Source organism: Dasypus novemcinctus, chromosome 12, assembly GCF_030445035.2.
Source record: "Dasypus novemcinctus isolate mDasNov1 chromosome 12, mDasNov1.1.hap2, whole genome shotgun sequence".
In the NCBI taxonomy this organism is placed as follows: domain Eukaryota; kingdom Metazoa; phylum Chordata; class Mammalia; order Cingulata; family Dasypodidae; genus Dasypus; species Dasypus novemcinctus.
Window position 1 is genome coordinate 73,023,648 of NC_080684.1, and position 27,538 is coordinate 73,051,185.

The 27,538-nt window shown below is 38.4% G+C and overlaps 1 protein-coding gene across 2 annotated transcripts in view; it reads right to left on the bottom strand.

Moving 5' to 3' along the window:
• POC1B (POC1 centriolar protein B) overlaps positions 1–27,538 on the bottom strand; it is a 104,824-nt gene that overhangs the window by 13,855 nt on the left and 63,431 nt on the right. Inside the window, exon 10 of one of the 2 annotated variants that reach the window (XM_058308526.2) lies at positions 22,340–22,420. The exons of the other annotated variant lie outside the window; for it this stretch is intronic. Within the exon in view, the coding sequence (XP_058164509.1) occupies positions 22,340–22,420 (81 nt within the window). The remainder of the gene's footprint in view (positions 1–22,339; positions 22,421–27,538) is intronic. 2 annotated transcript variants of the gene reach the window in all.

A 27,538-nucleotide genomic window follows, 5' to 3' on the forward strand; every position in this document is an offset into this window, starting at 1 on the left:
TTTCCATTTTCAGGCAACTGATTGAAAAATATGTATAATATTTAAAATATAAAAAAAAAGGACCTAGCTGACAAGATGCAACATCTATTTAAAAACTCTGGTCTCATCATTTTAATGGAGGAAAATGGTTTCCTAACAGTAATATAAGGAGTCAATCTAATATCCAGCAACTAAATCTATACATTCCACATAAAATGCTTATCTCCTTGATAAAATATATACTGTATATAGTTGAAAAGCTATGGTATCAAATCTCCAGAAAGAATAAAATCCTTAAATTGTTTATGAGTAGAATATCAATGGCAAATTCTTTATTATAAAGAACTAAAATAAGAGGCTATGGTAACATACGTTATTGGACAGAAATTCTATACATGTCCTCCCTACGTTTCTGCTTGTAGAAAGTTGTGGGTGTTTTCCCTCCTTCCTCATTATGCTGATGTAAGAAACCCAGAAACCAAAGAAAAGAGAGACCGTTTTTGAAGTAAAAATTTTCTTTCAATTACAAAGGGGGAAAATGGCTCTAGAAAAATAACATTCAAACACCACGATAAAATTCAAGAATACTTTTCACAGATGCCATAAGCCAAAGAGAATGATATGAAGTAGACTCTAAACCACTATAAAAAGAGTGGTTAAGATTCATATTTTATCTTAACACACACAAATGAGTAAGCAGGAAGTTCTTGGAGGAAGCTGTGACACCACTAAAGCATGTTCACTACTCACAACCCTTAAATATAACCTGTTTTATGTTTCACATTTTAGTCATAGAATTTGTCAAAAAAATAGATTTAATTCAACTAAAATACTCTTCTAATGACCACTTCTGATGAGTGGAGTGAGATTAATGCAGATTGTCTACTTAGTGTTATCATGACCACACTAACTATGCAGTTGCAGTTTAGTGATCACCCGAGGTGGTCATGACTTGATCAGTATTTAAAGATTCTCAAGTTTTTAACTCAGGTCCAGATGCTCCAGATCCAAGCCCCATCCTTTCCTGTAGTGGAAATTGTGCCTATCTACCTAGCAGCCCCAAATTTGTAGTTACTCTAGACTTGTTCCTTCCCTCTCATAACCAATCAGTAAAAACTCTTTTTTGACCCTTTCTTTTCAATAGCTCATGAATCAGTCTCCTCATCCTTAAGACCTCTTCAACTGCCCTAGATCAGGCCCTGATCATTTTGATTCTGGATTATGACTGCTATTATCTCCGAATCCTCTCTGACCTCTCCTCCCTCCAACCCCTACTTTATCACAACTCTAGATGTTCTGAAACTCAGATTTGTTCCCACCACAACCTTTCATGAATTCCCCCAAAGTTCTTAGGGTGAATGCCAACACCTTCAAACTCCATTCAAGACTATTCATGATCAAGCTTCATCTTCTCTCTCCTGCCTCATCACTTGCTATCCTCAATTCCACTCAATGCTGCCACCAACCTGAACTGTCTTCAGTTCCCTGAGCCTTTTCTACATTTGCACATGCTAAACCCTATCCCTGTTCCTTCATCCTCAGACAGATTCTTCAAGAATCAGCTCAAAGTTTCAAGCCCTTCTGGAAAGTCATCTCTAACAACGTTCTGTCCCTCAGACCAAATCTCCAGTGTGTACACATGTGCGTGCATATGCCCCCCCTCCCACCCCTTATTTAACCACTCTGCTATGCACTCCCACAGTAACTTAGGCATACATCATTATTACTGGGCTCATCACAATGCTATTCAGTTCCCCAATTAGACAGTGCTTTTTGAGCACGGGGACTGTCTTTCACACTTAAATATACTGAATAAAAAAGATTAATCTATTCTAGTTGTCTCTTTTGCTCATCCCTCCTCCTGCCTTGCTGTTCAATCCACTTCATTTCGGCTTATACGTGTATTACTCCAACAAAATAGCTTTCCAAAAGGTTATCAAGAATCTCCACTAAATTCACCAAACATTTTTTCAGCAATGTTGCTTATTCCCATCCTTTTTGAAACATTACTCCCTTGTGGCACCATGACACTCTCCTTGTTTTCCTGTTTATTTCTAATCCTTCTCTACCTCCTTTTCAGCCTCATCTTCTTCCATCAGGCCATTAAATGTTAAAATTCCATCAAGACCTATTCTTACTCTATTCTCCCTGACCAGGCTATCTTATCTAATCCTACTCCTTCAGTTACAACATATATGCAGAAGACTCACATATTTCCACTCCACACCTTTCCTCTCAGCTCCAGAGATTTATCAAACTCAACATGTCTGAACTGGAACTCATGATCACAAACTTGATCCTAGAAAGTTCCCCACCCTGATGAATGGCATATCACTGTACATGCTAGAAATCCAGCAATTCTCCTGATAACCCTCTCCTTACCCACAAGCCATCACAAATCCTAACCATTTTAGCATTTACATATTACTCAAATCAATTCCACTCTTGATCACCACTAAGATGATCCCAGTCCCAGCTACCTTCAACTTTTGTCTGGACTACTGATTCAGGCTACTAACTGGTTTTCATGCGTCCATTCAGCTACCAGGTAGATTATTTTCAAACTCCAAAGGACAAAATCCAGAAAAAGCCTGCATGCCCTGATCCCTACAGTCCTCTCCAGGCCCCCCTCATATAACACCTTGCCCCACCCCATTCCTGGGATCCGACCTTCTTTTCAGTTCTCAGTGCATACCAAACTCCATGACAAGTCAAAGCCCTTGCATACACAGTTCCCTCTGGCAAGAACACTCCAGTACTCCTAAGCCTCTTACTTGAATATCTACATACTCAAGCTTTAGATGAGCACTTCTCAAATTTCAGTGTACACACAAATCACTAGGGGATTCTATTAAAATTTGGCACTTAATTCAGTATGTCTGAGGTGGAACCAGAGAATCTTCATTTCTAATAAGCCCCCAGGTGATGCTAAAGCAATCTGCCCATGAACCACACTGAGTATCAAGGTTTTAGATCTCAGTTCAAATGTCTTTCTCAGGGAAGCTTTCTCTGATTCTCCCACACCCCCATTCCTGATTTATCCAAACATACCCAATTCATACTCTTACTATACTATGTAACTTTCCATGAGAGTTTTTGCTTATCCTTATAACCCTCTCCCAGCCCCTATCTCCTACCATAGTGCCTTCCACATTCATTTTCGTGAATGTCCATTAAGCCAGCACCTGACTCTCGCCAAGCCCCTTCTTTTCATGCTAACATAACAAAGTTTATCACCCTGAACTCAGCTCCTATTATACTCCAACTCACCTTTGGCTAGTGCTCTGAAAGATTTTCTAAGCCTATCAAGAGTCACTCATCTAGGGTCTGCAGAACTATGGCCAGAAGAGAATTGATTCCATATGTATTGGCCTTTCTAATCTAACAAGCTGGCAAGTCATAGTCTCCATGTATAGTCTATCAGTACACCAGATTATCTTTGTCATTAGAAGCAAAGGAATCTAGTTATCGTGATCAAATCCAAATATCCCATATTGGTATGAGGAAGGGGAATGTGTGTGGGGGAGGATGCAGGAGAAAAATACACACACGTTTGGTACATTCTGACTTTTTTTCCCATTCAAAAATCATTGCTTAGGCTTCACCCTGCTCAAGATAGTGGAGTGAGATGACCTCCAACAGAAACTGAACAACCAGCAAGAACTGGCAGAAACACCTTTTTCAGGATTCCAGAAAACCATAAAAAGACTACAGTAAAAGGGTGAGTGGTGAGTCAAGGAAAAAACTTCTTAAAAGCAGTAGGATTTTGTGGCACCCTGGCTGGCTCCTTCCCTACCCCTTACTTGTTGGACATGGTGCTTGCCCATGTTCCCAGCATGGATCCCTGGTCCCATTTCCAGAGGGAGCAGAGAGGCCCTTGTGCATATGCACATGTGCATATGTCTGGCCCAATCTCTCTAGTGGTGGCTGAAGGGCTGTCCCAGAACTTGCCTAGTGTGTGTAGAAGGCAGCTCAGAGAGCTCTTCTATAGAGCACTGTGGGAGAGCAATCAAGTGATGTTGCTGGGGGCAAGGGATTACTGACTGTAGGACATGAAGTACAGTGTCTGGGACTGTGAGGAGACTGTTTCCTAGGAGAGAAGGGACTGTCGTAGCCTTATAAAGAGGGAATTCCTAGGGCCAGAAGCACATGACCCAGGCAGAGCTCAGGCATAGAAAATATCAGGATGGTTCTTACACTTTGGCCTGGAGCTAGTCTCATGCAACTTATTGTATGGACATGCCCTGAAGGAGAACACATGCACAGGTCAAACTTCAAAGACTGGGAAAGGTGTTTTATAACCACCCCCCACCCCCCCACCCCCGCCCGCCCTTTTTCTTGGTTAACTCCAGAATACTAGCTGGATACAAGCTTAAGGAATAGATTCTGCAAAGACTAAACATCAGTGATTACACACTAAAGTATCAAAATGTCTAGGTTTCAACAAAAGGTAACAAAACATACAAAGAAACAGGAAGCCAGGGCCCAGCATAAATTAAAGCTTTAGAATCCTCAACGAGAAAGACCAGACCTGGGATACACCAGGCAAAGACTGTGATAAAATGGTCCTAAAGATGTTCAAAGAGCTAAAGGAAAATATAAATAAAAAAACTAAAGGAACTCAGGAAAACAACAGAGCTGAAGATCACAGAAACAGAAATAACAAATTCCCTAGAGGGGTTCAACAGCAGATTGGAACTGGCAGAAGAAAGAATCAGTGAACTTGGAGATAAGACAATTGAAATTATTAAGTCTGAGGAACAAAAAGAAGAAAGTATGAAGAATAGTGAATTAGCCAGAGAAACTTCTGGAAAACCATCAAGCATACCAAAATATGCATTATGGGAGTCTCAGAAAGAGAAGAGAAAGAGAAAGGGGCAGAGAGAATACTCAAAGAAATAATGGCTGAAAACTTCTCAAATTTAATGAAAGACATGAATATACATATACATAATGTGCAGTGAACTCCAAACAGGATAAGCCCAAATAGATCCATGCTTTGGTCTATTATAATCAAACTGCTGGGTGGCAAAGATAAAGAGAGAATTCTCAGGAAGCGGACTTGGTCCAGTGGTTAGGGTGTCCATCTACCACATGGGAGGTACACGGTTCAAACCCCGGGCCTCCTTGACCCGTGTGGAGCTGGCCCATGCGCAGTGCTGATGCGTGCAAGGAGTGCCCTGCCATGCAGGGGTATCCCCGCGCAGGGGAGCGTCATGCGCAAGGAGTGCACCCTTTAAGGAGAGGCACCCAGCATGAAAGAAAGTTCAGCCTGCCCAGGAATGGCACCACACACATGGAGAGCTGACACAACAAGATGACGCAACAAAAAGAAACACAGATTTCTGTGCTGCTGACAACAACAGAAGCGGACAAAGAACACGCAGCAAATAGACACAGAGAATGAACAACTGGGGCAGGGGGAGAAGGGGAGAGAAAGAAATAAATAAATAAATCTTAAAAAAAAAAACCTTACATAATAGTTAAAAAAAAAGAGAGAATTCTGAAAGCTGCAAAAGAGAAGCAATGTGACACATACAAGAAAGCCTCAATAAGATTAAGTGTTGACTTCTCATTAGGAACCATGGAGGCAAGAAGGCAGTGGGAAGAGATATTTAAACTACTTAAAGCAAAAAATTGCCACCCAAGAATTCTATATCTGGCAAAGCTGCCTTTCAAAGATGAGGAAGTTATTAAGACATATGAGATACTAAAAAAGCTGAGGGAGTTTGTCACCAAAAGACTGGCCCTACGAGAGATGCGAAAGAGAGTTCTGCAGGATGAAAGGAAGAGACAACAGACAATAGATTGAAATCATACGTGGAAAAAGATGTCCAGTGATGGGTAATGACATGAGTAAATATAAATGCCAAAAACTATTGTATTTTTGGTTTGTAACTCCACTTTTTATTCCCTATAGGATCTAAAAGAAAAATGCATACAATTTAATGATAAATGAGTGGGTTTTGATCCACAATGTATAAACATGTAATTTGTGACAACAGCTACATAAAGGTATGGGGTGGGGCACAGGGGTATAGGAACATAGTTTGTATAAACTATCCAAGTTAAATTGGTATCAAACAAACATGACTGTTTTAGATTTAGGATGCTATATTTGAGTCCCATGGTTACTACAAAGAAAATACTGGAGATAATACAAGCTCGTAAAGACAGAAATTAGAATACAAGTTGCCAGAGGTGGGGGCAGGGGAATGGGGAGTTAATGCACAATGGGCATAGGATTTCTATTTAGGAAGATGGGAAAGTTTTAGGAATGGAAGGTGGTGAGGGTACCACAATATTGTGAATAATTAATCCCACTGAATGGTATATTTGAAAGTGGTTGACATGGGAAAGTTCATGTTGTATATATGTTTCTACAATTAAAAAACAAAGAACTAAAGAGACAATGACAATTAAATGTAATACATGTTCCTAGATGTGATCTACCAAGGGAGGGAAAAAGTAAAAAGGGACACAACTGGGACAAATGATAAATTTAGAATATAGACTGTAATCTTTATATCAATGTTAAATTTTTTGAGCTTGAAACTTCAGCTTAAGGTGGCTACCTAAGTATCATTATTCTTAGAAAATGTACATGGCAATATTAGGTATTTAAGGAGCATGATGAATACAACCAACACTTAAGTGTTCAGAAAATCTATTAATAAATAGATTGATAGAAAGGTAGGTATGTAGATAGATAAATGGATAAATAGACAGATATACTGATATGGCAAATGTGGCAAAAAGTTAAAGTTGCAGGGTAGGTGTTCTCTGTATGTGGTTTGGATTATCTTTGTAACTGACCTCTAAATTTAAACCTATTTCAAATTAAAAAGTTAAAGAAAAGATCACTGTCTAGATTCTGACAAAATTTATTTTTTCTTACATTTAGGAAAACAATTATGACCAAAAATACTGTATAGAAGTTAACAGCTAAATACAACTAGAATACTTGCGTAATATAAGCTGTGGTGGGAGAATACAATGTAAGATTGCAAAAAACACTTGACAGACAGAAGAAATGCCATCTTTTCTGAGAGCACTACCTGGAAAAAGTGTCAAAATGAAAACTGAAAATAAAACATATTCACAAACATATTCATAGTTTGGGATATAAGCCTCCTGATTATCATTTTACTTGATTAATAAATACGTAAAAAGTCATAGTATTTAGCAGAAATAAACAAAGCTTAATCTTTGATTAAAACATTAACATAATGTCTTAGAGAAAACTGTTGCTCTTTTAAAAAGTCTGAAGTACATTTATGGGGAGAAAGTGTTTTTTTTTTTAAAATTAAAATAGTTTTTCTCAAGTTTATCTATTTGGTAAACCAATCAGTAACTCAATTTTAAAATGGTGATACATTTTTAAACATATATGCTTGAAATTTCCCATGCCATTTAATCAGATATCAGAAGGAAGCTGATTTTCCTGGGGATAAGGGGTAAGAGGATGTGGCCCTTTGATAGGTTAATACCCAAAATGTAAGACAGTCATGTATTTATGGCATTTTTAATTCACAGAGCTCTTAATTCGATAAATGATTTAAAGAACAAAATATTTAAAATGTTATTTTGATTTTTTTCAGTAATTTTACTGCGTACTAAATTTTACAAAAGAACATAGAGTTTCCTAAATATACAAATCTGGAAATGTACAATTCTTAGTCAAATTCTTCAGATTTTCAATCGATTTTTCAAAGCACAGTATTCTCTTTACTTTATCTTAGTGTTACATTTCCAATTCTGTTGAAAATAAGTAATTATTTTAATTATATATATCGTCCTGAAATTTTATTAAATTAAATTTATAGTTCTGAAAATGCACATTTCTTAATTTAGAAAAACATTTATACAGCATGGTACTTTGCCTGATGATGGCTACCATTTTTTTTCCTATCTGGTTGCATCATCCTCTTTGGTGCATCGCTTTGCTGCATGGAGGCCTGCGCTTCTCCATGCTGCAGAGGTCTAGGATGACTTTCTTTTTTTACCAGGAGATTCTGGGGATTGAACCCAGGTCCTCCATATGGTAAATGGGAGCACAATCGCATGAGCCACAGCCACTTTCCTGAATATCATTTAAAATGAATTTATTGGGAAGCGGACTTGGCCCAATGGATAGGGTGTCTGCCGACCACATGGGAGGTCCGTGGTTCAAACCCCGGGCCTCCTTGACCCGTGTGGAGCTGGCCCATGCGCAGTGCTGATGCACGCAAGGAGTGCCCTGCCACGTAGGGGTGTCCCCCGCGTCAGGGAGCCCCACGCGAAAGGAGTGCGCCTTGTAAGGAGAGCCACTCAGCATGAAAGAAAGTGCAGCCTGCCCAAGAATGGCACCACACACAGAGAGAACTGACACAAGATGATGCAACAAAAAGAAACACAGATTCCTGGTGCCACTGATAAGGATAGAAGCGGTCACAGAAGAACACACAGCAAATGGACACAGAGAGCAGACAACTGGGAAGGGAGGGGACAAAAATAAATAAAAAATTAAAAAATCTTAAAAAATAAATAAATAGGGAAACGGACTTTGGCCCAGTGGTTAGGGCGTCCGTCTACCATATGGGAGGTCCGCGGTTCAAGCCCCGGGCCTTCTTGACCCGTGTGGAGCTGGCCATGCGCAGTGCTGATGCGCGCAAGGAGTGCCGTGCCACGCAAGGGTGTCCCCCGCGTGGGGGAGCCCCACGCGCAAGGAGTGCGCCCATGAGGAAAGCCGCCCAGCGTGAAAAGAAAGTGCAGCCTGCCCAGGAATGGCACCGCCCACACTTCCCGTGCCGCTGACGACAACAGAAGCGGACAAAGAAACAAGACGCAGCAAATGGACACCAAGAACAGACAACCAGGGGAGGGGGGGAATTAAATAAATAAATCTTTTTAAAAAAATAAAAATAAAAAAAATAAATAAATAAAATGAATTTATTTTACATAATGGCAACCATAGAAAATGGACCAAGAATGGCACAAATTCATTTTAGGAACCTGACAATTCAGACAGAAGAGGTGTCCAAGTGACCTATGAAATTTCTTTGAAGGTGCCACCTATGAGGACAAGATATAACATTATAACACAGTTATAGTAAATATCAGGCCAAACAAACAAACGAGACCAACAGAGTTCACAGAGCTGTAAACTTGGAATTGTTTGACTCCATTGGAATGGTAGGTACTCATGATCTGAGAAACAACAGCAAGAGAGAAAGAAAGGCTGGAGATAGCCTGCACTCTGCAAACGGCCCACACTGTTATAAAATGCCTCAGTGTTAGAAAACAAACAAACATAAAGATTACAGGTTTGGACAAGATTCTGAGCCTTGCCCATAAGATTTCAAACTCTACAAATGGGGGTATTTCCCAAGAAACCATAGCTCCACTGAAAAATAAAAGAGAATCTAAAATAGTATTCACTTCATTAAAAAAACAAACAAACATGGGAAACGAATGTGGCTCAACCACTTGGGCTCCCATCTACCATATCGGAGTTCCAGGGTTCGATGCCCAGGGCCTCCTGGTGAGGGCAAGCTGGCCCACATGGAGTGCTGGTCCATGTGGGATGCCACCCCACGCAGGAGTGCCAGCTGACATGGAGAGCTGGTGCAGCAAGATGATGCAACAAGAGACACAGAAGAGAGAAAATAAGAAGACATAGCAGAACAGGGAGATGAGGTGGCTCAAGTAATTGCCTCTCTCCCACTCCAGAAGGTCCCAGGATCAGTTCCTAGAGCCGCCTAATGAGAATACAAGCAGACACAGAACAACATGCAGCAAAAGGACACAGAGAGCAGACAACACAGGGAATGGGGGGTGGGGGGGAGAAATAAATAAAAATAAATCTTAAAAAAAAACAATACACAATAACCAACAAGAAAACACTATAACAAATCTGATCGAAACTGATGTTCCTGTTCCCCAAAGGAAATAATATCTGCACACACAAGAACTAACAGCAGTTACACCACCAAAGAAACCTCACATACACAAAGGATCCCTGCAACAAAGAATATCTTTTCTTCATAAACAGAGAAAACAAAATTAAAATTAGTGATAGGGTGCAAGTAGGGATTTGGGGGAACAGTAAAAGAAAAGTAATAATGAAACCCAGCCAAGGGAGATAAAGCTATTATATCCTTATGAAATAGATTTAAAGATATGATAGATCAAATAATTACTCATGCCAGGAGGCTATATCCTCCTATTTAGGCTTGAACAACATATGACAAGTATGCCATATGGCACACCTTCTGGCTAATCAGTAAGAGACAAGCATGTGTAAATGTAATTGTTTTTGATGAGTGTTCCAATACTAAGTAAAAAAATTGTGCTTGCTAAAGTCTGGACATGCCAAGGATTTAAATACTTGGAAAGTGGGAATAGACATTGTATAGAATCCCAAAGTAGCCTCCACAACCAATTATTTGAAAGTATTGACTCTAGGGTCTATTTTCCCAGTTGCTCTCAAATTGGAGGTCCTCAAATGTCACTTTACCTTAAAAAAAATTTTTTTTTTCAAACAGAGATACTGAACAGACCTCTTTGGCTACCATATCTTTATGAAGAAACATTTGCTTAGGTTAAGCCATAATAACAACAAAGATGCTAAAACCAGGATTCCGAATGACAAGCCACATGGTCTGAGTGGGGAGGTAGGGTTGTGCAGTGGTTCAGAGGGTGGGATTTGAAATCAGTCCAATCCAGGCTTGAAATTTGCCTCTATCACCTCCTAACTATGTGACTTTGGGAAAGTTACCTAACCTCTTTAAGGCTAATTTGTTGAATGAAGAAATCCACGTACATGCTTAGTAAGGAAGGAAAATAATTAGTAGTAATGAAAAATGGTGGCTGTTTTTCTGATAACCACAAGCATGTAATGAATGCTCCTAAATCTGACCCAGGAAAATTTAAAAATACCTGTTTATAATACTACATTGCTAGATGAGAAAACTTAAGGATGATAAAGTTAGCAATTCTCCTTGAATTATTTTCTAAACATAATGCAATGCCAACCAACGTTCCAATGAGCTGGTCTTTGGAGGAACTATCAGAGTAATTCTAAAGTTCATATGGATACGTAGTATGCCAGAATATCCAGGAAACTTTTGAGGGAAAAAGATGAGCACTATATTAAACAACAACAACAAAACCCAAACAAAGCAAAACAAAAAACCACTCTGAACCAGCTCAAATGATTTAAAAAGTGTGATAATGGGAAGCGGCTAGGGCTCCCATTTACCATATGGGAGGCCCTGGGTTCACAGCCCAGGGCCTCCTTGTGAAGGCAGGCGGGCCCGGGCCCATGAAGAGCTGCCAACCCTCACCCACGGAGAGCTGGTGCAGCGAGATGACGCAACAAAAAAAGGGAGACCAGTAGACACAGAAGAATGCAGTGAGTGGACATAGAGCTGAGAGCAAGCAAGCAGCGGGGTGGGGTGGGGGTGGGGGCAGGGAATAAATCTTTAAAAAAAATGAAGTGTGATAATGGATTAAGAACAAACAGAACAATAAGACAAAGAGGGCACCTCCAACCAGACACAAGTACGTAAGAATTTAATTCGTGATGAAGGTAAGTCACATCAGTGAGGAAAGAAACAATACAGCCTGAGGACACTTTGTTAACTATAAATCTGTAGCCTCAAAACAAATTAATTAATCTGGAATTTAAATTTAAATGTTAAAAATAAGACCTTAAGAAAAGTGACTGGAGATATATTTGGGGAGGGGGGAAGGGACTTTTCTCAGCAACACCCCTTATCCCCCTCGCATATAACACTACCAGCTGGCACACTACTCAGAGGTTTGGAAGCAGTCACCATTCTGTCTGTTCTCAGAGCTCCTGAGCCCAGAGGGCAGTGTCCCTTCTCTAAGCTTCTCGGTTCTAATAACTCCAACCTCTTCCTGGAAGACTATATTTAAAATGCCAACAATGGTTCTTCATAGCATTTTCTTCCTTGGATTTGTGTGTGTTAATTTTTTTGACTATGCATTCATTCTTTCTATAATTAGGAAAGTTATTCCTTTAAAAACATATATTCACACTAAACAGTGGCTCAAAGCACATACTGTAGCACCAAATAGGGTTAAAAAACTATCTTTGTTACTGACTGGATGACTGGGCAAATTCCAAGGCCGTGTATATTACATGTAAGACACTCAGAAAGTTTTCTGTTGAATGGATGAGCATATTTTGTTTGGTATAAACATTTTTTACTTCATATAAAGCAGCACCTTTCTGTTTTTAAACTTTTCATTTTGAAAATAATTTCAAAGCCACAGAAAAGTAGCAAGAAGAAAAAGCACTCATGCCTTTCATTCAGAGTCACTAATTGCTAACACTGTGATATTTATTACATCATAACCCTCATCCCTACTCCATCTCTATCTATCTACCTTTGTACATGGATCTTTTTTTTCTGAACCTTTTAAGAGAAGTTGCAGATACCATACTCCCTTGCCTCAATTATTTCAGTGGACATTTCCTAAGAATGAGACCATTCTCTTATGTAACCACAGTACAATTTAACATTGGTATTATTACTAGGAAATTTAACATTGGTATTATTATGTAATATTCAGTAAATGTTCTATATCAAATTTTTGCCAACTGTCCAAATGATGTCTTTTAGCAATTTACTCACCGATTCACGATCAACTACGTTGCATTGAGTTGTCATTAAACATGGAATGGCTACTTAATAGTCCATAAAAGTATATACTATACTTTTATTTAACTAATAACCTCTTAAGTGACATTTGGTTTATTTCCTTTTTTTCTTTATTTGCTATTGTAAATAACTGTGGCATAAACATCCTTGAATAAGTTTTTGTGTGTTCATCTTATTATTTCTTTAAAATGATTTACTATGTATTATTCAAGGTCTAATCAGGAAAACAGAAACCACAACAGTAATTTTTAACAGAGAATATTTTATATAGGCAAATGGTTAAACAGGGTTAGAAGTCTGGAAAGGATTAAAAGGGAGTACTGAGGTAATAGCAGATAGTAACTGCATGAAATAACTATCTCCCTAAGGCTGGTGGAACAAGGGAAAGAGGCTGGAGTGATTAGAAACTAGACATTCAGAGGCCCCTTGCTGAGCTGGGATGGTTTGTTCATAAGTAGGGAAGAGGAATGCTCATTAAAAGGACGTTCTGAAAAGTAAGAGGAAATGCCTGGCATTCCTTCTCCATCTCCCCTTCAACTTGAAACAAATAATAAATGACTCTTATGTGCTTCAGTAAAATAACCAAAACAACTATATGAAAAATAAAAGAATTTCGCCACCATAAATATTGAAAACTACTAAAAATCTGCAGTGATCTGGAAAGCAATTTAAAAAATACAGATGATATAAAAACTGAGCTTTATGGTGGTGATTATTATCCCAAAGGAAAAACAAAATACCGGTAGGAAATAGGAAAAAAAAAAATAGAAACAACTCAAAGCATCCTAAACCATTCTTCAATTGTAAAAGTCACTTCAAGTGAGTTTGGAATTTAAGTAACAAGAATGGGTAGGCTGATTTAAAACTCTGGTTTTATTTATGCTTGAGGACGTATGATTGTGCTCAGTATGAAATACACTAATGTCTGACTTTTTCAGAAAGTAAAAGCAAGGAAACTGAAAGACACCAGATAAGACCAGCACTTGGCCTTGAAAGCAAGTTCACTCATTTAAGAAGGTTTATAAACTCTCTGAAGGTCTGGTATATTGTACATTGCCTTACCTCGTAAAGCACAAGAACTAGGAGAACATTTTCTTGTGTAGACTTAAAGAACACTTGTCTACTTGACATTAACCGTCAAGTGGCTAAACACAGGAGCAAAGCCAGCCAGGTTTACTGAATAAGTAGCACCAAATAACTCAAAACTAGATGCGCCTGGATGTACAGAACAGCTGGTTACATTCGCTGTTTTCTGTGAAACTGACAACCCACAAATGGCATTTAGCTCTATAGTGAACCATCCTCTAGGTCAGCAGGAAGCTCATTATGGGCTGACAGTCCAGGAGACAAGCACTTCTCAGAGTGCTACGGCAGTAATTTCCTGTGTGAAAAGCTCACTGCTGTTCTTGCATTCCTCAGGGTGCCTTTCTTCTCATCTCAGAGGATGTTGCTCTTCCACAGGAAGAGGAAGGAACCAGTTGTTACTGGATGTGTGGGCTGAGATTTGTCGGGCATTTTCTGCATGCCTCCGTCTCAGCTGTGGGAACCGTGGATGTGGCTTAAATTCCCAGGGCTGAGACAGTTGATGCTCCTGCAGCAGTCAGGAGGTCATGGTTTAGAAACACAGTATCTCAGGAAGTTGGAAGGCACAAATAATACCTGGAACTTCAACACCTCCAGTTCCCAGAAATGTGCTGATTTTCTAAAAGAAACACTAGAAAGAAAAATACATTTGTAGACTTCCCCTGCCTCCCTTTTTCTTTTTCAAGTTTTCATGTAGAAAAGTTTTTAAATCACTTTTGTCAACAGGTATATTTCACCAAATAAAATATTCTCTAGCTAGGACCATTTTTTAAAATGTAGTTGGTATATAATTTTTAGCAAAAGAAAATAACCAGTAATATAATTTCCTTCTTTGTGACTTTGAAGCTTAAAGAGAATGAAGCTTAAAATACTAAAATTTTCAGTATACCTAAATCAAATACTTGAGTCTCAGTGATTATTATGATTTTTTAAAAAGTATATTTTATTTGAAGGAAGACAGGAAATCCTCTGACCCACAATGGTATTAACTGAGTACATTTTACAGCTTTTTACATCTCTATCTTTAAAATGCTGGGAGCAGATGTGGCTTAAGTGGTTGAGTGTCCACCTCCCACATAGGTGGTCCCAGGTTCATTCTCCGGTACCTCAAAAAAAAAAAAGGCCATGTTCCTTTAACAGACTAAACTGACTTTTATTTATTTTTTAAACAAATCTCCAAACACATTTTTAAAAAAGGTCAGTCACTGCATTCACAACTGCTAGTAGTTTTTATGACATATGGGTCAGGACATACTTCAAAAACAAGGATCCAACTAATTTAGAAATAGTCTCTTTCCCATCTCTAACAGTTTCTCTTCTATCTCTAAGATAGCATGTATCTAAAAAAATATATAAATGTTGTGTTTTCTATTTCTAAATGGTAAGAGATCTATGAAAATGTATTTCTCCTCATTTACTTTTATCAATTATCATACATATTCTATTATTTTTAATGCCTTTGACAATTTAATATAACATTTCTTACAATTTCAAAGGGGGAACATTTCATAATTATTTCTCAAGCTAAGATTTCCTTTTTTACTTTTGTTAAGTACCTTTGATCTTTATACATTTAACTTTTTGAGCTACTGGATTAAAAAAATACTAAATCCCACTTGGGATATTTACTCTTTTTGAAATTAAGTTTAAAAGTCTTTTAATAAAAGGAGGGCAAACTGTGGAAGACACCAGCTTGTTAGTCCAGAGAGCTGGATCCTATAGATTCCTATGTTTATTTCCTTTGAAACCCTTACAGCAGGGGCAGCATAAAGATACTATAGGGCAACTGAACCCATGCCTAAAAACCATAAATAATTTCTGTGTCCTAAAGTTTAGTAAGTGGCACAGTATTCTGAACAAATGGTTTCAGTCACATGTACTAAACATACAATTCAAATGCCATCTTATAAAAGTTTTCAAACTTATAAAAGAAGTTCCCCTGACCCCAAATTTAGAGGATGTCATTTGTCAACCCTGGAATGGTAGCATACAGGAAAGTTCAGAAAGCAGGAGGTTTGTGCAACATGATTTTCATCAATTTCCCTTGAAAAGCAAATTGGGAATCTGGGGACAATAAATTATATATTGCCATTTTATACTTTCAAGGTTTTAAATTCCAGTTTTGAAACATTTAGATTTGCATACACTCTGTTCTTTCAACTAAGTCTTTCCAAATCTCTGCTTACATCAGCAGTTAGGAACTGGAAAAACTCTGGACTAGTTATGCAATGTTGTCTAGTAACCAGGATGAACTGTTGCCACAACATCCACGGAAATATTCTCTCTGTATTAGCAAGTTTACTCTTTGTACCGCCACATATTTTGTCAATACTTTAATTTTTTCAGGTAGCATATATTTTATGACAATCTCAATGGAAACATGTAACCTTCCTAAAAATAAACTGAGGTGACATCTTTGCAAAAGAGAAAGCAATGTACCTTGCTGAAATGTACAAATCTAAACAACATCTAGGAAGGAAAATACTGTTTTACCTCTGTGCCTCCCAAAGTTACAGAGAAGTCACTGATTCAACTGAGCCCTTTCTAAATCGTAAATCAGATGATGGAAAAACCAAGATTCCTTTTATTCTCAGCAACCCTTCTGCCAATTATGCAGAGCCAAGAGATAATCTCAGCAACACTGAGATTACCCAGGACTACACCTTACAGTCCCTGGGGAAAGGAGATAGGGAATCCCACAGCTGACATCCAACCTGTCAGGAAATCCTCTTGGCTCAACCTTCAAAACATACCCAGAATCTGAACCTTTATCACCACCTCTTCTGCTTTGCCCTGGGTTGAAACACTGCTGCTTCCTGCTCACCATGGCAGCCATGGTGAACCTGTTAAAACCTAAGTCCGATCATGTTCCTCCTCAGCAGAAGCTCTTCATGGCTCCTATCTCATTTGACATCTGGCCTTCTTTCACTGCTCTCACTGGCCTGGTATTATCTTCCCAGATAGCAGAATGACTCATTCCCTTCATTCCTTCAGTTCTTACTCAAATGTCATCTTTCACATGACTCTTGTCCTGGCCCATACTGTTTAAAATTGTACCCTTCATCCTATTCTGCCTTCGGTGTTTTGTTTTTCCCTGTCCGCTATATTAAAGTTTGCCTTTTTACTTGTGAATTGCTTGTATTCCATACTGGAATGAAGAATGTAGGCGTGCTTCTCTGGGCAGGTATTTTTGTTTTGTTCACTCTTGCTAAAGCCACTTATTAAGTCAGTAAGTAGTTGTTCAATAAATATCCATTGAGATACATGGGCAAGTGTGAGTGGACTTCCTACCTGGATTCAACCACATCTGCTATCTGCTGAGGTAGGCAACTTAATGTCCTTTCATTATCTTGGTTAAGTATTTCCAGGTACTTCTGAGGTATCTATTTAGACCTTGTATTTTCTACCTGGAATGTTCTTATCAAAATTCTATCCATCTCAAGAACTGCTCAAAAGTTTTCTTCTAGACAAGTCCCTCAGTTTTCTTCAACCCAGTAACGATCTCCTTTGATTAACAAACTTTTCATTTGACAATCATGTACACTTGGTGTCCAGTATATTGAACCTCTCATTTTTTTCTTATACTGTTATTTCTATCTCTCTCTTTTTGGCCATATAAAATTTTTATATATTTTTTTTACCAGAAAAGCTGTAGGTTTACAGAAAAACTATACAGAAAATATAGAGTTCCCATATACCTCCCTGACACACACAGTTTTCCCTATTATTAACACTGCATCAAGTTGTACTTTTCTTAAGGACAGGCAGCCAACTAGGTTGGCAATGTCCTAAGCAACTCACATAATGCCTTCATGCAGTACATCTTTAAATATTTTGGTGGATGGAGCAATAAAAAACTGTAGGCTACGGATTTAAAAAAAAATGAAATCGCAAGTTCTTAGTTTATTGTAAAGAATTCACTTAACCTGAAACACTTCCCTAATTCTAAGGAAAGCCCTACACATTACATTCAAATTCTGCAGATTTGGCATGGTTGCCAGGATCAAGATGAGAAAGCTGTTTCAGTTCTCTGAGAAGTGTCCAAGGTTTTCACAATCTACAGAATACTATCAAAATTATCAATTTCATTTTGTTCATTTGTAGAACAAATAACACAATGAATACATGAAAACTAAATGAATGTATCAAAACAGTATTTTTTTTTAAAAACACATTATATTAGGATGCAAAAGAGAAATTCCTACTGGCTTCCTTTTCTTGGGGGCTGGAAGGTCATCTCTGGAACATCCCATGTAGCCACATCATGTCAATACTAATGTTAAATGCACTAGTAGAATTCTGATGACAAAACCTGGTCTAGTTGTAATGAAATAAATGAAAACACTTAAAAGACTTAAATGAAATCTTGAATTTAACATTCTTCAGTAAATTAGTATATAGTAAGTCACTTAATGTAATCAGTATAAAGATTCAGGAATTTGAAATCAACATTTTAAAAGTATTTCTATATGACAGCCAGTATATCACTTTACAGAAGCCCTTTTACAATGAAGTTTTAAAATGCAGAATGATAACAGCTTATTTTGACCCCCAAATATTATATCAAATTTCCTGCCTGGTGTTAGAGATACAAATGCACACCACAAAGATACCAACTGATACACTGTATGCCATAATTTTTTCTCTGTAATAAGAAGATGGCAGAGCATAGATAAGGTATACATATAATCAGATCTATAAATCATCCTGAATGTAATTCCAAAGCAGGAATAAAAAGCCAGCTATTTCTTATGCCAAAACAAACCTGTTTTTATCCTACTAAGAAATTTGGCAAATTGAGGTTTGAAGAGTAATATTTTTATGTCCCATCTTGATGAATTAAATTTCTAGAAACAAAAACCAAACAAAGAAATCCCAAAAAGAAACTGTTACCACAATAACAAAAACCAAAATCACCTTTAAATGCTACTTTTTTTTGGCTTCCAATATTTGTCTTGTATTTAAATTATAATCACATGCAAAGTTCATGCCAAAAATATTTAATACAATTGTCCTTCATGCCAGAACAGAAACAAATCTCCTTTATAATGATGTCTGATTTGTTACGCAGCAGCAAAAGAAAGCAGCTGATGAAAGATTTAGAATTATTTACCACTAAATAAATGGGAAGGCAAACAATTGAAAGTGCTTTTACTTTCGTTTTCTAACTAATGATCTATGAACAAACTAAAAGAAAGATGCATACATTGAAAATTTAAAGGAGGGAAGCAGATGTGGCTCACACAGTTGGGTGCCTGCCTATCACATGGGAGGTTCTGGGTTTGGTTCCCAGTGATTCCTAAAGAAGATAAGCAAGATAGTAAGCTGACTCAATGGGCTGGTGTGGTGAGATGATTTAACAAGATGATGTAATGCAGAGACTCAAGGAGGAAAAACACAATGAGAGACCCAACAAACAGGGAAGGCAGGTGGCTCAAGCCATTGGGCACCTCCTTCCCATATGGGAGGTCCTGGGTTCAGTTCCCAGTGCCTTTTAAAAAGATGACAAGCAGACAGTAAATGCAAACAATGAGGAGAGGGGAAGAAAAAAATAAAATAAATCTTAAAAAAAAATAAAAGGAAAGCACTTTAGAGAGATACTCTAGAAGAATCTAAACATTTTACAGACATCTATACGTTCAGAGAATGGGCAGCTAGTAAAATAAATAAAATAAGGAGTTCTTCTGCCTTGTCTGGAGGCATGCAGCTGTCTTCCTGATTGTAAAAGAATCTACTTATATAGGGCTTCATCAGCACAATCCCAAACCAATTTATAGCAAACATGTATTTGTTTTTGTTTGCTTACTTTGTTTTTACGAAGCACCAAGGACCTAAAGTAAATTTACAGTGTACTCTTCTTTTTAATGCTTATATATTAGGTTGAACCATGTGAAATTACCAATAACAGACCATTTTGCCTATAAAATGGTAATTTCATATGATTTGACCTAATACTATCTATGTGGATAATAACTGTACTCTTCAACATTATTCTGTTTTCTAGCACAACTGTAAATTTGTCATGTTGTTACACTGAATTTTCCCCTAGAAGTTCCCTCTACACCATATTCTCTTGGTCAATGGTAGGTTGAATTACGTACCCCAGGAAAAAACCATGTTCTTAATCGTAATCTATTCCTGTGGTGTGAGCACACTGAAATAGGAACTTTAGAAAATGCTATTTTTAGTTAAGGTATGGCCAAACTGATAAGGTTGGGCCATAAAACTGGAGGCTTTATGAAGAGAAAGTCACATGGGGAGCAGAAGTTGCAAGTTAGTGGAACCCAAAAGAGAAAGGAGAGGACATCGTCATATGATAGAAAAGCAAGTACCCAAGGATCACCAGCAGCCAGCTCCAGAACAACACAGTCTTTTGGGAGAAGGCATCATTTTGCTTATGCCTTGATTTTGGACTTCTGACCTCAAAACTAGCAATAAATTCCCATTTTTTAAACCAACCCATTGCCTGGTATTTATTATAAGCATCTGGGAAACTAAGACAGGTCCTACAACAACATAAGCTAGTTGACTTTGGCATCATAGGATCACCACAAAGTAACAGATGTCCCAAGTCAATTGCTGGGTGACAATTATACCCACCTTCATACCACACTGTCCAGAACATTTGTCAGGGGGAGTAAACCTCAAAGGGTGGACCAAAGATCTCTGATAACCTGTGGCATCTTCTAGGCCAGAAACATCCAATTTTAGTCTACAGACTACCTCACAAGGAAGTGGAGCATCCCATCAACCACCTATCTTATATTTCCTCTTACTAAGGGAAAAAAAACAGTTCAAAAATTTTGTAAGTTTCAACAGAATGTTTTTTGAGTAATTCATTCAGCATAAATATATTGAGCACCTACTATAAGCCAGGCACTATGTTTAGAATTAGGTGATCTAGGTGGCGGACTTGGCCCAGTGGTTAGGGCATCCATCTACCACATGGGAGGTCCGCGGTTCTAACCCTAGGCCTCCTTGACCCGTGTGGAGCTGGCCCATGCGCAGTGCTAATGCGCGCAAGGAGTGCCCTGCCACGTAGGGGTGTCCCCCGCGTAGGGGAGCCCCACGCGCAAGGAGTGTGCCCCACGCACAAGGAGTGTGCCCCACGTGCAAGGAGTGCGCCCCATAAGGAGAGCCACCCAGAGCAAAAGAAAGTGCAGCCTGCCCAGGAATGGTGCCGCACACACGGAGAGCTGACACAACAAGATGACGCAACAAAAAGAAACACAGATTCCCATGCTGCTGACAACAACAGAAGCGGACAAAGAGGAAGATGCAGCAAATAGACACAGAGAACAGACAACCGGGGGCCAGGGGCCAGGGGTGGGGTGGGGGGAGAGAAATAAATAAATAAATAAATGTTTAAAAAAAAAAAGAATTAGGTGATCTAGTTATTTATTTATTTATTTTTAGGCGATACCAGAGATTGAATCTGGGACCTCATATATGGGAAGCAGGTGCTCAAACTACTGAGCTACATCTACTTCCCTAGTTAATTTTTAATTCCATTAGTTATTAATGCAGGAACACCAACAGTTAATTTATAAACATGAACACTCTAAAAAACAAGACTACAGACCAGCTTGAGGTCCTAACTTTCATCAGCAATTTCTGGATATCTACCCTCTCGGTTGCCCTCTAGCTGATTTCTTGTCACTGGAACTTCTCATGGCAGATCTTCCATGCTGTGGGGTTACTACTGAAAGGACTCTAATAATTAGAGTTCTTTCTGTTTCAGGATAGACTCAAGATGAACTAGTCCTCTGCAGAATTTTTCTATGGTAAACACTATTCTTGATATCTATTAGAGCTTGTAGTCATAATACCAGTTTTCTTTTTTGCCACACATTAGTAATCTGCCCCAAATATTTAACTAAACTGACATGATCACCAAAGACCTCACCGTTCCTCTCATTTTTTCTTATCACTAGTTTTGCACTGACTGGCAAGCCTCACTGTGACAATGACCAATAAGTCTCCTTCCTTGAAAAGATTAAGTAGACTCATGACTGCGCAGACACTCAGTCTTTGAAGACTCTGGATAAACGGAGTAAATAAATTATATATATATGTAATTTTTATAAACATAAACAAAATTGCAAGTATTAAAAATACTTCTTAATTTTCAGATAATCCATCTAGATGATTAACAAAAGGAAATGATTGCTTTCCCTAGAAGTGAATCCCAAAAAGAAACAGTAATCACAATAATACAAAAATCCAAACAGACTTTAAGCACTGCTTTTTGAGTAATTCTTCTAAAAAACAAGACTGGAAAGAGGTTTAGGAGCTTTGAAAGGCAACTAACAAAGCAGGAAATCTATTCTGTGACAGCACGTGAAATGTCAACCTTGGTGGCATCTTAATAGGAGATGAGATGTGAGTACAGATTAGACTGAGTTTTGTGGTCTTGAAGGCAAAATTGGTGCTGCTCCACCTTGTGGCTATTTAGATACATTGCAAATATGACTTTCTCTACAAGGTTCTTTGTATGTTAACAGATTAAGCCATTTTGCCTATGACACATGCCCTCCCCCCCAATTTTAAGAAAAATAGATTGTGCCAAATAATTAAATACCATCTAAATATCAAAGAAAACTTACTGCGGTAGAGTCAAAAGAAAAGACATCCACAACAGGGGGATTAGATGTCTGCAAATCAATTACTTCCAGCTTTGGATTAATCTGTGTATATGCATTAAAAAAGGAAAAAGATTAACATTATAATTTTTACCATAAGAAAGTGGATGCTATGTGTAAAAACCTAGAAGGTATTTCATAATGGTTTTAAAATTAAAATATATGGTATTTTTATGAACATGGATGCAAAATTTTTAAACAAAATATTAGCCTATTGAATCTATCAGTAGATAAGAAAAAAATCACCATAAAAATTGAATATATGCTGGGAATAAAAAGTTTTTTACATTAGAAAATCAATGTAATTCACCCATGAAGAGATTTTAAAAATAAAATAAAATGACCCACCTCAAACACAGAAAAAACTCCTAGCCAGTTTATCATACAAGAAAAAGAAATAAAAGGTATTAAGATATAAGGACGGGAAAGGAAGAGATAAAATTGTCCTTCATATACAATATGATTACCTATGGAGAAATCCCAAAAGAATCTTACTGATAAATCATTAGAATAAGAGAGTTTAACAAGATTGCTTGATACAAAATCAAGTGCATTTCTGCACTCCAGTACACAGTTAGAAAAGGTAATTTTTAAGACACTTTAAACTACCATAAAAATTGAAATATATTGTAATAAATATACAAAGATGTGAAAGACCTTTATAAAGAAAATGATAAAACCCATGTAAAGACATTAAGAAGGCCTGAATAAATGGAAAGCTATATCATAAAAAGCCCAGCATCAGAGCCCTGCATACACAGACAAAGCAGGCAAAAATGGCACCACAAATTAATAGAGGACAGATGATTTGAAGTTCAGAAAAGTGGCTCACTATATGGATCCCTGCCCATTACTATATATAAACGTGGACAACAAATAAAAAAGAAACCTAAATATTAGGTTAAAACTATAATGTTAATAGATAAAAATGCATAACAATATCTTTGTGACCTGGGAGTGAGGACCTCAGACAAAAACAGCAAAGGAGAATCATAAGGCATAAGGTTAAAAAAAAAGGCACATGGGACGCAGATTGGCTCAAGTGATTGGGCTCCTACCTACCACATGGGAGGTCCCTGGTTCAATTCCCAGTGCCTCTGAAAGAAGACAATGAGCTGATGTAAAAAGCAAAACATAATGAGAGACACAACAAAGCAGGGAACAGAGGTGGCTCAAGCAATTAGGTGCCCGGTGCCTCTAAAAGAAACAAGATGAACAGACTCAGCAAGTGCAAACAATGAGGGAGTGGGGAGAAAGAAATAAACAAATGTTTTTTAAAAAGGCACATTTGTTTATGTCAAAATTTACCTTTTTTTTAATTAAAAAAAATTGACATCACTAAGTTATTACAATAATTAGTGGAACAGGAAAAGATATGTCGAAAACTGAAAATGGGCAAGTATAAAAAATGTACTAGAAAAACCTACAAATCGCCGGAGGTGCAGTTAACGTTGGGGTTTAAGATATATTTAGGGGATTTGAATCTCTGGACCGACAATGTGATAGCCAGGTCCTGAGCCTCAACAGACTCCAGCACCTACAATCTGATTTATTGGACTTACCACACTCAGCTAAGATGGAGTTGAAGAAGGACAATCACCACACCGTGGAGCCTAGAGTGATTACAACTGAAAATGGGAGGACTGCATCCAGCATCCATGTGGAATCTGAGCCTCCTCTTGACATAGAGGTGCAATGGACACAACCAATCCAATGTCCACATAGAAGAGGTGGCATGGAATTGGGAAAAGTGGACATGGTGGACGATGGGTATGGGGAAGGGCAGGAGGAGATGAGAGATGGAGGCGTCTTTGGGACATGGAGCTGCCCTGGATGGTGCCTCAGAGGTAATCACTGGACATTGTAAATCCTCATAGGGCCCACTGGATGGAATGGAGGAGAGTGGGGGCCATGATGTGGACCATTGTCTATAAGGTGCAGAGGTGCCCAAAGATGTACTTACCAAATCCAATGGATGTGTCACGATGATGGAAACGAGTGTTGTTGGGGGGGGAGAGGGGGGGTGGGGGGGGTGGGGATGAATGGGACCTCACATATATATATTTTTAATGTAACATTATTACAAAGTCAATAAAAAAAAATTAATTTAAAAAAAAAACAAAACAAAACCTACAAATCAATGTGGAAAGTACAGCAACACCAAGGAAAAAATTAATATAGAAGAGAAAACCTAAAAGCAAATCAGCACATGAAGAAACATTAGTAATGAGAAAAATACAAAGTAAAACAAAATACCTCTTTACACCTATTTGATTGCAAAAACTAGAAAGTTCAGCAATGCCAACATTGATTATAGCAAGGTTGTTCATAAGGGCTCCAAAAAATAAGAACCAAATTAGGGATAAGAGTGAGGATACTATTCCAACAGTCCAGGAGTACAGTTAAAAGGGGGGCTGAATCAGTGATAGGAGAGGAGGCTTTTAAAGGCACTTACTGTGTTTGAAGGTTACAGCTATAGTTTTAGAAGTAGTATTAACCTATTATAATTATCTACCTTGTTCTGTTAGAATGGGGCATGTACACGTCCAGAAATCACCATGTTTTGGTTAAGAATGGAAAAACCTCTCCAGGGTGAGAACAAACGGACTATCAGCTCAGCTAGCCAACACCTTTTTCTTTCTGGCTGCCACACAGGGTGGAAAAAAAACACTGCCTGATTCTGTTAGCTCTGCGTCTAGAGTTGAAACAAAAGTAAGGAAACAGGATGACTCACTTTTCTTTCACTCTTAGGCGAGCCATCCAAAGAGACGGCTTGCAGACATTTCATTCTCTTTCATCTACTGCCACCTAGCGTGGACCCGAAACTGTTTATCTACGAAAATACAATCTAGTTCCACCATGTAAGTTTTACCCAAGAAATAGCGTCCTTCTTACAGAAAAAAAATCCTTGTGCTTCCACAGATTGGAAAACTCTTCATATAACTATTAATACATTGTTTCACAAGCTACTACTATATACATTAAAAGAATCAAGAAATTCTTATTAAAAATGTATAGTTGGAGGGCCGATGTGGCTCAAGCAGTTGAGCTCCTGCTTCCCACATTGGAGGTGGGGGGGGGGGTGTCGGTTTGGGTACCTCCTAAAAAAAACAAAAACAAACAACAGGCCAAACTGGAAAAGGAGCCAACTCCGAGGAGCGGCTGTGGCTTAACGGTTGAGGGCCATCTCCGCACATGCAAGGTCCCGGCTTCAATCTCCATCTCCGGTACCTCGGGGTTAAAAAAAAAAGGTACAGTCTTTTCCATAGAGAAAGTGCGCTGAGAGGGTAACACGGGTGGTTAAGTAAGTTCTTTGCTGGGAACCTCCTGGAATGCTAACCATACCTTAAGGCTCCCTAACATGGAAAAATACTTTAATAATGTCCTTGAAATTATTTCCTTGAAATGGAATGGGCTTCTCAGGGGCTGAGTTTTCCATCTCGGAAAAAGGGCATGTAATTGAGGGATTCAGGTGTAAGGGAGAGCTTAGTCCACAGGACAGTAAGGTGCCATTCCAGTCCAACATTCCACGAGTCCATCGTATGGGGGCGTCCACGAGCATAAGCACCTGCGCTAGTAGATCCTGTGTATCTCCACCACTCTGCAAGCTTCTGGAGGGTAAGGAGTATGCATGTCTTGTTCACTGTTGCATACCCTGAAGTTACTATAATGCCCAGCAACAGATACTCGATATCTGTTAACTGGTTGAAATTTAATTTTGATTACACTGATGCATACTATCAAAATGGGTAAAACACAGAAGGGAGCCAGGCTGCCTGGGTTTAAATCCTCGCACTGCCACTTAACAGCTGTGACATTTAACCTATATGTGCCTCAATTTCTTATGGGGCTAATAATGGTACTTCCTCATTGAGTTTTTAAGATTAAATGACAATTTATATTAAACACAGAGTAGTGCTTTGTGTTACTACTACTGTTACGTAATCTCTTAAGAACATTTGTCAAGTCTCAAAAAAGTATAAATATATACCACAGCTAGAACTAAAGTACAATACTGGTAGACAAATAGTGATTTTCAAAAACCATAAATGGTAATGTCTCAATCTTATTAGTGGATTGAGATGAAAAAAAAACCTAACTCTCAGATTTGAAGACTTAAACTTATCACTTCTAGTTCTCAACAATGAATCATGTTTAGACTATCACAAAATATTACTGTACAAAGATTTGGTTAGGTTTAAAAATGTTCCTCTCTGTTATGTATCATACAGAATTTCATAGATTAATATCAAATTAATATCAAATCAAAGGAGGCCCCGGGGTTTGAACTGCAGACCTCCCACGTGGTAAATGGATGCCCTAACCACTGGGCCAAGTCTGCCGCCCATAGTCCCTTTTTAAAAATATATTACAATTCTCCTGCCACCCGATATTCTGCAGTGGCTATTTTGATGCCTTACTATCACCAAGATCTATTACCATTCTTAAGAATGGTTCTACTTTGTTCCCATCATAATATGCAAAAGAGGAAGGAACCGCTCAGAAGAAGAGTCACACACACATTAAGTTCCCCCTTCAAGAAGGGAGGTTTGTTTTTTTGTCTATGGGTCAGGATTGTGTAGTTTAGCTCACGACAGTCGGAAGCAGATCAGGTCAGTATGAACTAGTGATGTGCCATTGCACATGTGGGCAGGATTCAGATGCCTTGTTTAAAATATGGCCTTATTTCCACCAAAGAAAAGGAAGAAGTTGTTCTCATGATTTTTATAAATAAGGAGTGCCTAGACCAGGAGCGCTGCAAAGGCTCTATAGTTATACTAGCTGAAGGGACACAGGAGGGGTCTGTTTCCACAGTAAGTGGTTTTTTTTTTTCCTTTAGGTACTGGGGGGCTGGGGATTGAACCTGGGAAGCCCATGCTCAACCACTGAGGCACATCAGCTTCCCCGAGTTCCCATGTGGGAGCCAGGAGCTCAAATGCTTGAGTCACATCTGCTCCCCTCACAGCTAGTGATTTTATGCCTCATGCATAAAACCTAAGATTGTATGCTTCATGTCTTGTTTCCTGGTACCTTTATTATATCATTTATTGTGAAACCAACCTGGGTATATCACTCACTCTCTCTATGCATTTGGGAATTAGCAATTTATATATTTAATCAGGTGGTGAACAATGTCTAAGACTCTGCAGGAGTCCCTGCCTT